This window comes from Miscanthus floridulus, chromosome 3 (assembly GCF_019320115.1).
Source record: "Miscanthus floridulus cultivar M001 chromosome 3, ASM1932011v1, whole genome shotgun sequence".
In the NCBI taxonomy this organism is placed as follows: Eukaryota; Viridiplantae; Streptophyta; class Magnoliopsida; order Poales; family Poaceae; genus Miscanthus; species Miscanthus floridulus.
Window position 1 is genome coordinate 67,285,544 of NC_089582.1, and position 11,105 is coordinate 67,296,648.

Here is an 11,105-nt window from a genome sequence, read left to right on the forward strand (position 1 = left end):
AGATCTCTGTACAGTTGTTGGCGGTTTAAACATTGGTAAAATATAAATTCACGCTTCATTTCAAATCTGCCCAACTGTGCTTAAAGATTTTCTTCTTTTGGAACAATAATTCTTATTACCAAAGGGCAATAAGGCTAAGCAAATACAACAGTTCGCATATATCTGATGAAAGTTAGTGACTGAACCAGAAGGATATTTGGTGAAAAATGTTTCCCAAGGATATGCCAGTGTACTTTAAATTTGATTTTGTAGATTTTCCTCTAGGAAGTAGGAACACACCGCTATTTCAACTTCAATAGTTTCTAGCTTTACATTTGAATATCGTAAGGCTAAAATATTTTTTATGCTGGAAACAGTCCACCATCTATTAGAGAAGAGCCTAAACATCATTGACTAGATCGTCGGTCTATCTTAATCAGTTGAATGGCCAGCTGAGCACATTGCAATTCTTGAAATGGAAATAGCCATCCAAGCTGATACAGAGTTTGTGCTATTGGTGCAAACCTGGAACTTCAATCAATTGGAAATTTCACAAAAATGAGTATCTTACAGATGTATGTATTAGGATAATAAAACCTAACTATTCCTTTGAAACATAATACTCCAACAAGCTTGATTTATTTGATAAGCTCCTCCTTCAGAACTGTCCTCATTAAGACTTGTATTCAGGCTCTGCGTTCTTTGTTATCAATTCTGATTTCACAGCCTGTAAGCACCGAAGATTAATGGATATTATACATCACTGAACAAACCGGTTAGAAACATCAAACATAACACAAAGAGCATAGAACATGCGCAAGCACAAAACACAACCTCATTTAACTTTTGTTCAGTTGAGGAATGCAAACAGTTTGCAACTCGCTCCCTCTCGTTTTGTAAACATTCCTCAACCTATGTGAACAGCAGAGAGATAGAGGTCAGAATTCAGAAGGTATCATCCATCAATACCTACAGCATGAACAGAAGTAACTAGGCAGCTGCAGAACACGTGATTTGATGTAATTAGTTACGAAGCTAGCGTCCGCACGTCGGATTTGATGTAGTCATCCAGATCCTCCTTGTAGCGTTGGTACAGCTGCTCGGAGTAGTTGTGAGGCGACGCCTGAGTGCACATGCAGATGCAGTACACCGTCCTACCGCAATGCCAAGAACACATTCAGATAGAGGATCGGAGGGGTGGTGACTGGTGATGGTGACCCAAGGAAACTGAACCAGGTAGCTTCAAATATAGAGTAGATGAGAGCAGTGCAGTACGTACGTGAAGACTCCTCGGAGGATAAGCCCTCGCCGCCGCCATCGATGGCGCGCCTAATCTTGGACAAGCCGGTGGCCACAAAGCTCCACCCCTCCTCAAGCCCTGCTCCATGCTGCCGCAGCTCGCCAGTCAACTCGTCAGATTATTATTAGCAACCGCACTGCACTTGAAGAAGAAGAAGACGAGGAGGAGGAGGCCGAGGCAGCTCGCGGGCGCATTAATGCCCAACTGCCGCCGACTCTCACTTGACCCAGTCCGAATGTCCGATCAATCCTCGCCCGCCAGCCTGACGCTTGGTCAAATGATGTTAGGCGAGCACTACAACTCTGACGCCACGTTTGGTTAGTCGTTAGTGAAAATTCAAGTGGTGGATACAAGTTTGAAGTTAGCAGTCTAGAGGTTGGGGGTAAGTAATTTAAACGAGGGAATGAGAGTTTGGAGTTCGATGTTTACAAATGTTCTGTTTGTTTTGTGGGAACTTTTGGTGGGAGGAGAAATGAAAGTTTACAGGGTGACTGTCGCGTTTGCAGTTTGCCCGGGAATTGTTAGAACTTTGGGGAGAACCTGTGCAGGTGGTTGTTAAGGACATTTCCATGCATGTGTTACTACTTACTAGTAGTATGAAGAACGGGAAAAAGGTGCTGTTGGTGATTACCGGACTGTTGTGTTTGCCCGGCGAGCGATTCAGGTCTGGCAAAAACCAGCATGTCCTTACAATAAACTTGGCAAGAGTTGACTGACGGTAGAACGTGATGCAATTCTGATGTCAATGTGATAGTACAATAGACTCTACGTAGTATTGCCCACTACAAGTATACACTGATCATCACTGGGTCGGAGGCCCAAACTAAAGAAAACAGCTCATATTATAAACAAATTGACACCAAAAAGGGATATTTGATACCAATCAAAAGGCTTTGTCCTCTATTGGTAGCCTGCCACAGGCGCCTGATACATCCAAAGAATGAATGCTCCGAGCTTTTCTGAACCTCACTCGCGAGATCTAAAACGCTTTACTACAGAGTATGTATCCAGATCTGCCATTAGCTCTGTCACCAATCACCATATTTTTCTCGTACTTGGCATTCTAGCCGTAGACTTTAACCAAAGTACAAGCTTAGAAAGTATCTTGTCGGATTGAACCCTATTAGTATCACTGCAAGATGATATGAATGAACATGTGAGACAGGTGTCGGGAGATTAGTCTAACAGTACAAAAAGATGCACTTACTAAGTGGAGACAGGATGATGACGAGACCAATCGGGTACAGGAAGAATGTTGTTCTGTCCAGAAATGGAAGAACTACACCAAAGTATTTACATTTTGTCAGGCGCGAAGTGCACAAATACAACAAAATGAAGTTCCTGATAAAATATTATATATAAAACTAAAACATACCATCATATCCTAGAAAGTTCAGGTAGTGATAATAAGAAATTGCCACCACGAAGAGTAGATTAGATAACAAAGCTGGAAAGAAGCCATGTGCGACCAATAGAGGCGACAGAAAATACTGCAGCACTGGGAAGAGAAACTTGTACTATGAGATACTAGTATACTACAAGTTGAAACTTGCAACTAAGTTTCAAATGGACAGACATCTTGAGACTGCTTACCATATAGGATGACAAACGCAGGAAAGAACGAGTTACAGTGAACATCGAATGCATAGAGCCTGCCAAGAATTTTGTGTGCACTGTTAGCAATATTGGCCTACATCTTAATAACAAAGCAGTGAATAAAGAATTTGTGCATGGCACAGTTAATCTATTATCTATCTTACAAAAGCAAACCCCACTACCTTTCTATGTCAACATGCAAGCTATCCACAACGTCTATCGCTAAATGCCACATCATCTCCCCACACTAAAGATGGCAACGGGTACCCGAGACCCGAAACCCGACGGGCTTTTACCCTATTAGGGCATGGGTATGGGTCAATTTCTCTACCCATGGGTTTGTTAATGGGCAAAAAGTTAGACCCAGTGGGTTTGTGGGCATGGGTCTGGGCGTGCAGTACCCAAACCCGCAAACCCATGGGTTTTTTAAACCCGTTCCATCATAAAATAGTAGCTCAAATCATCCTACGGCATCCTAAATTTCTCAACTAGATTGATCCATTTAGAGGCGCATATGACGGCTGTCCCATCCTAAACGGTATGATAAAGACATGCGTATGTAAACAAATCCTTTAATTTTTAGATCTTGTATTAGCAAATAATTTTATATGCTCACTAAATATATTTAGAAATTTTTCGCATAGAGAAATATTCAACAATGTAGAGAAACCATCTACAAATTGAAAGACAAAAAAGAACAAGCCGCTACTCTCATCTTGCCTGGAGGCCAAACTGCTTTGAGCCACCGATCCTGTTATGGGCCGGCTTGGCCACCTGGGCCCAACTGCTGGAATGGTATGTTCTTCAGGCTCTAGCTAGCGCTTCGTTGGCAGCAAGCACATCAGTCCCACCTCGCTCAGTCATGCACAGCTGAAGCTACGCGCACTCTATAAAACCAAGGCAAACACAAGCATGCACTACACAGCTGATGAAGCCTGCAGTTTGTCGGGCACGGGCAACCCGCGGGTACCCGTTACCCGTTCGGGCATGGGTATGGGCGTCTATTTATATCCGTCTGCGGGTATTGGGTTTTTAACGTGCATATTTTTTCATGGTGGGCACGGGTATGGGTTTATAGTACCCAGCGGGTACGTACCCGTTGACATCTTTACCCCCCCCCCCCCCCCCCCCTCCCCCACACTCCGCCCACCAAAAAAAAAAGCTTTCAATATCAACATGCAAGCAATGCACTTCATCTTCACTAAATGGCACATCGCCTCCACTAACTTTCAATCTCTTCATGCACACTATCCACGTCATCTTCTACTAACTGCAATTACTATTTGCAATCAATAAAAAATACAAGGCATCTATATAATGTCATTTGTTTTGTGTTACATCATCTTATAATTTGATCTAATATTAGTTTTTTTTTAGATTCTTTCATTACCTTTCCAAGCCAAATTTTGACCAACTCATACATGCAACAGCTTTATTTATAAGAAAGTCCCGCAGCAACACGCGGGGTATCCTTCTAGTATCACACAAAAGTGAAGTATATCAAGACCAAAAATGAGGCCAGCACATGGGAACTAGAGCAAAGAAACCAGCACATCAAAGAAATAATGAGTCTGGTAGCTAAATTGTATTAAAAGCTCATATAAGAGAAAATAGTAGATGCCCTATAAGCAGCATACAGAAAAGCAGGAAAACAAATACATGTGATAGAAGATAGGAAAATTACCACTCCACGCGTTGCTCAACAACATGGCTGTTAGGTTCCTCTCTCAAGTAAGAATTTGTAAGAAACCTGCATCAAATTACAGCATCCAATAACTCTGATTCCCAATGTAAGAGGTATGCGTATGATCTGCTAATAGGACTTTAACTACAGTAGAACATAGGTGTGACAGTTTAGGCTAAAACTTACAAAGGCACTATGCTTTAGGAGTACAATTCTTAAAGAAATACAAAATTCAAGCTGTATCACTGCAGATGGAGCTTATTTCATTCTTAATTTGTAGCCCAAGCATTTTTTCCCTTCTACTTAATTTATCCATAGCAATAGACATGTTCAGGTAACACTTGATAGTAATTAGAGTAAGAAAGGCAGTAATGGTGAATGAGAAAACTCCAGTCTAGTTTGCACATCAGTTCACATTGTAATAGAGATTATATCAATGTTGTGTTTTCAGTCTCAAGACGACATGAAGCAGGTGCGCTATAACTGCATAGTGTATAACATCAGGCTTACCAGCAAAGTGTGGCCAGAACTATCCCAGCAAACAAGAAATGCAGAAACACAACTGAAGTGATTGTTAGAGCAGCATGTGAGGCACTCTCTCCATACCTGCAAAGCAAACGAAAGATATTTCCATTGCAAAAGAAGACAGCTTAATAGAAAAGGGAAACTAGAAAATAGATATTTGACTTCCAACTACCAGCCAGGATGTATATATTTGCAGAAATCACAAAGATAAATGTATTAGAAGATCATGAACTTACGCTGCACAGTAAGCTGATGTTGCAAACACAAGGAAAAGAATCAGAATAACAACAAATGCAGGATCATCCCGAGCCCACTGGTTCTTTGTTTCTGAAATCACAGGCAAGAAATATCAGGAATCCACAATGCTGAAAGCAAAGCAGATAAGTGACGTGTATAGTGTCAATGAACACAAATTCCAAACAGTATAATGAGAATTTGCAACAGCAACAGAGGTAATGACATTTTGTATCGTGGTGAGAGATTAACGCGATCAAAGAAATCATATGAGATATTCAAGTATATTCAGCCTCATCCCGCAAAACAACGTAACTAAGGAGTCATTGTCAAAATTCAAAAAAAGACTTCTTCATGAAGGTCTTCAGGTAGCTACTCTTCGTAAGAAAATATCAGATGGTCTAGCATATATGAATGAAATGTCATATAGAAAACTAGTACTCATGATGAAACATCACTTCCAAAAAAACAAAAAAAAGAAAGAAAGATACTAACTTCAACCAAATGTAAACCACAAGTGACAATTTAAAATGATTTATGTTGACATGAATTATACTGGTACAACATGCATCAGCTAGTAATAAGAAAGGTAAAGTTAGACCACGTACGCTTGTGATACTTGGTGTGCTGATAGCTGTCTTCCAGAGATTAACATGCCAGAAATAGATAAATACCAGTCAGATGCTTACTCGGGACATAGGCTCAAGATAAAGTAATTCAACACAGAAACTCTTCATCCTAGGACCATAATGCTACAAAAAGACAGATAAATCAGTGAAGGCGTCCCTCATGGTAAGAAAAATAAGCCAGATGACCTTTGACTGCAGGCGCAGCAGTGTCAGGGTAGGTTCAGTTTTAAGTGGGTGGTCAAGTAGGGCTCTTAAAGGTGCTGTTATTTAAACAACTAGGTTTAAAATTTAACTAAATTTTGCCAAGATTTTAATCAAGAAAGCTGTTTTACTTGTTTAAGTACCAGTTATGCTCAAAAGATGAAATTCCATAATCAAAGCATCTTGAACTGGAATTAGCAAGATATGATACAAAATATTAGCATTGAGAAGCTCATGCAAGAAGGAATAAGTTGTATGATACCATTATCAGTTCATAATTGTGCTAGAGTTTCTAGTGTTACCAAGAGTACGTACAGAACGCTTAAGTATGATCAAAGAGAATATACAAACAATTAATAACTGGACTGAGTGCAGGATGCGTACACTACTTTTGGTGAAGTACAGAGATAAACCATTTGCCAAAATGTGTATTCAATATCCATTTGTTGCCACTGCCAATGAGGAACAAAATTAGATTCCTTTCCAGATGACCGTACATCACACATAACAAGCTCAGGTGCTTAAACATTACTGTGAGATTTGATACATTCAATACCAATACCAGAGAAGTTGTATAGAAACTAGGTTGTAAAGGAATTTTCTTTTCTCTTCCTGGAAATATCTGTTTTCTCTCCTTGTTTTATGGAGACCACAAGCACAGAGAAGTTGTAAGAACACTTCTTACCACATTGACTATTATTCAGAGTTCAGAATTTCCAAGGTGCAAAATTAAAAATACATTTTCATAGACTATTATTCAGAGTTCAGAATTTCCAAGGTGCAAAATTAAAAATACATTTTCATAGCACCACTATAACAATAGTTGGAATATTGGGCTAAACAAATGCCCAATTTGGCAACACAAACAGTTGAAAATGGATCAAAATGCTCAAACTTGTCACATTGACTACACAATCACCTAACATCTGAAACCGATGACTGAAATTAAGCACTTTGAAGTACTGAATGCAATCAGAAGCGCTGCAAGCATCGGTGATTTCTAAACCCATAGGGTCTATACTAACTTGATTGATGCACCAAGGAGACTCAATAAGAGACTGCAAGGCCATATTAACAAACACTATACAACCGAGGCTTAGCTCATTGATGCAAAGGAACGCATAAGCTCAGTCAAGCCAGCCTAATAAGGGACAGGCATACCCCGGCTGGAGCCTATGAACCCCCAAATCAAATCCATGAACTACACACGTAATGGATCCTCGGCTACGAGAGCCCGCATTCAGTTAAGAAACAAAACCCTAAGGTTCAGCGTCCACATCCCTCCCAGTGCGCGGGGACGCGACGCCAGATCGACAGGCGGCACGAGCAGAGGAGAGGATGCAGGAGAGACGTGAGTGGATCCGTTATTCAGCAAATGCGAGACGCGGACGAGGTTTACCGACCTTGACGATGCGGCGGAGGTAGGGGCCGAAGAGCGGCGGCGCGGAGCGGGCGGCCCCGCGCCCCTTGGACGCGGTCGTCGGCAGCATCTTCGCCGACGCCCTTTGCCTTGGCTGCTCCTATCCCTCTGCTCTGCTCAGAGATCTGCTGCCGGCCTGCCGCTTCTGCTCCGGTGGATTGCTGGAGCTCCGGCGCCTTGTCCCGTTGTCCGATCTGGTGGATGGTGGCTTCACAGCCGCAGCGGGCACGCGAGATCTGGCTCGCTGCCTTGTGCCTTGGTTTCGCGTTTGCCTCTTCTTCGTTTGCTTCCTGCAGCCTGCTAGGCTGCTACTGCTACCAGAGGGAAGGTGGTGGCTGTAGGAGTGGCCCACTTCAACTAACTGCTTCGTAAGTGGTTTTGGCCCATGTTGTCCGGCCCAGTTCATATACATATCACAGGTAGAGCTCGTCTCTTCTCAAAAGAAAAAAGAAAAAAAAAAGAAAGAGCTTGTCTCTTCTCAAAAGAAAAAAAAAATAGAGCTCGTCTCATTTTTTTTCTTGCAAAATGTTATTTTTGCCTTAAACTATCGGGCAAGCTCAAGTTTCATGCTGGAACTTCGAAATTGGAGAAACTCTCAAAACCATTTTAGTTACCTCTCTTGCCCTATTAAAGGTGTTTTTGTCATTTTATAATTATTGAAATTCTGGTCAACTTGCCCTATTACATAGTCAGCTCAAAATTCTATTATACCTTTAGAGGGTGAAGTACTAGCATCATCTATGTCTTTTTCCACCTATGTAATGCAATCTCCTCCCATCTTTGCCATGCTTGGCCCTCTACTCCGAACATACAACTTGTGCTAATTTCTTATTACATTCTTTATTGATAACATAGTCAAATCTTGGGAACTACAACTAAGAAGTCTCTAATTAAGAATATTACAATTACAACTAAAAAGAAGAGAAAAAAGGTTGACTCTACATCTAGACCTTCGAAGAGTTCAAACTAGTAGAGTCGATTAGTTCTAACTTTTGTATGCATTTAAATGAAGCATGGTTTCCAATCTAATTGCCTTACCCCTTCTCTCACTGTAGCCAAAGCATGTAGATTACAAGCAAGAAAAATGAGAAACATGGTAACAACTCTGGAGCATCGAAAAAGGTAATATGTTACATTTGACATGGTACTTCTACATCTAACCTCAACTTCGATACATGTGCATGTGCAGGTTAAGAAGTGGCTCCAATCAACCGAGCCAATTTCCATCGAACTTCATTATCCAACCAAAGAGAAGGCCAAAAAGAGGAACAAATAGCTTGCTTCAAAGCTGAAAAAATTCTTATGCTGCTACTTGACAGCCCTGCAATGGGCACCAGAAACAAAACAGTTGACCTAGCTAGTCCTGAAAGGAGCAGGACAAGCAAAGAGATTCTCTATGTAGATGTGCTTGGCAATATGTAAGGCACATGCTCTATGAACTATAGCGCAACTGATGTGTGTATGAACCTGCTGCTATGCAATATGAACTTAAACTCATGCTATGAGCCTTCATGTGTTTATGAACCTAGTAATGTATGGAGATCTCCAATGTATGCATATGTGGACCTATTGTATGGATTTGTTAAGCTAGTGTGAAGTGTGCAATGTGTGGTTCCTCTCTCTTTTTTGTGCTTTTAGCATACTGATAATGTGATGAGATTTGTGAAGCTTGTGCATGACTCTACATCTAGACCTTCAAAGAGTTCAAACTAGTAGAGTCGATTAGTTCTAACTTTTGTATTCATTTAAATGAAGCATGGTTTCCAATCTAATTGCCTTACCCCTTTTCTCATTGTAGGCAAAGCATGTAGAATACAAAGCAAGAAAAATGAGAAACATGGTAACAACTCTGAGCATCGAAAAAGGTAAGATGTTACATTGGACATGGTACTTCTTTATGTTCTTGTTACATCTAACCTCAACTTCGATACATGTGCATGTGCAGGTTAAGAAGTGGCTCTAATCAACCAAGCCAATTTCCATCGAACTTCATTATCCAACCAAAGAGAGGCCAAAAGGAGTAACAAATAGCTTGCTTCAAAGCTGAAAAAATTCTTATGCTGCTACTTGACAGCCCTGTAATGGGCACCAGAAACAAACACAATTGATCTAGCTAGTCCTGAAAGGAGCAGGACAAGCAAAGAGATTCTCTATGTAGATATGCTTGGCAATGTGTAAGGCACGTGCTCTATGAACTATAGCGCAACTGATGTGTGTATGAACCTGCTGCTGTGCAATATGAACTTAAACTCATGCTATGAGCCTTCATGTGTTTATGAACCTAGTAATGTATGAAGATCTCCAATGTATGCATATGTGGACCTATTGTATGGATTTGTTAAGCTAGTGTGAAGTGTGCAATGTGTGGTTCCTCTCTCTTTTTTGTGCTTTTAGCATACTAATAATGTGATGAGATTTGTGAAGCTTGTGCATGAAACTAATGTGTACCTGCTCTTTGAAATTTATTGATTATTTATTTGTGGTCTTCAATTATCAAAATCACATGTTTTAGCGCACAAGTACATTTGTGATATCTATGATTTCCTTATTCGATAGTCTGTTCATTTATTCTTTTACTATTTGGCACCACATACTTCTACTACAAATAAGGGCATACATGCCATTTTGCCAGCCACACTATTACTAGACCAAATGGACGGCAATGTCGTCTAGGGAAGAAAATTTCAACTCGGTGTTAAATAATAAAGTCTGAAATTTTAAGTGTCAAGAAGAAAGACTGATTTTGTTCCGGTGCCAAATAAATAGTTCTCTCATTTTTAAATCACCTCAACCACTTTTTTTGTCTCTCTTATACATTGCATTGGGAATCCTGACTTTTCTTCTTTCTCTCCCACGTTCTTCCACCTTTAGATCAGTTAATTGGATATTTCACCTATAGATGGAGGTTAGTTGATTGGATACTCCCACCTTTTTTTCTTTCTCTCCCACGTCCTTCCACCTTCAGATCGGCTGATTGGATATTCCACCTCTCCCATGTCCTTCCACATTTAGATCGGTTGATTGGATATTCCACCTCTAGATGAAGGTGATGCGGACAAGGATGATAACTCAACCTCAACTATGTTTCGACAGTTTCTTACAAATATACCTGCAACACTAGGTCACGTTTTAGCACCCTTATTCCATATCAACAGAAAGATATTGAAGTCTAGTTTCACATGTGACAAACGGTGCAACATTTGGACTTCTGAGTTAAGAGTTATGATTGTTTTAGTGGAAGGTGCACATGCACTCCAGCAGTTCCACGAGAATCAAAGAGATTACTTGAGTTTCCACTTTAGTTAGCCAAAAGTAAAGAGGACCTTTGGTATGGTGGTTAGCACCCAGATTAAGTGTCAACTCTTCATGTACTTTTCATCATTGTATAAATACTGGTGTACTCCTTCAATGTAAGAGAGCCTTTTTTATTGAAAATTCAACCACGTCGTGTGTGTTCTCCTCTCATGGAGAGAATATTTGGAGTCTTTGGTAAGGCATGAGTGCTTTGCAGCTTTCGTTCTTTTGACTGCTGAGGGG

The 11,105-nt window shown here is 40.6% G+C and overlaps 1 protein-coding gene and 1 long non-coding RNA gene across 2 annotated transcripts; both read right to left on the minus strand.

Annotated features, from left to right (window-relative positions):
- Positions 1-446: 446 nt before the first annotated feature.
- On the minus strand, positions 447-1,384 carry LOC136545914 (uncharacterized). Its single transcript, XR_010781184.1, has 4 exons — positions 1,259-1,384; positions 1,028-1,133; positions 814-891; positions 447-706 (listed from the first exon to the last, which is right to left on the minus strand). It is a non-coding gene; the product is annotated as an uncharacterized lncRNA (long non-coding RNA).
- Positions 1,385-1,897: 513 nt separating this feature from the next.
- LOC136545915 (uncharacterized) lies at positions 1,898-7,855 on the minus strand. Its single transcript, XM_066537881.1, has 10 exons — positions 7,552-7,855; positions 6,533-6,600; positions 5,927-5,952; positions 5,321-5,411; positions 5,070-5,165; positions 4,560-4,625; positions 2,873-2,931; positions 2,655-2,777; positions 2,487-2,558; positions 1,898-2,411 (listed from the first exon to the last, which is right to left on the minus strand). Exons 1-10 carry the CDS (start codon positions 7,636-7,638, stop codon positions 2,356-2,358), a joined length of 744 nt encoding a protein of 247 aa, XP_066393978.1. The 5' UTR covers positions 7,639-7,855; the 3' UTR covers positions 1,898-2,355.
- Positions 7,856-11,105: the final 3,250 nt, after the last annotated feature.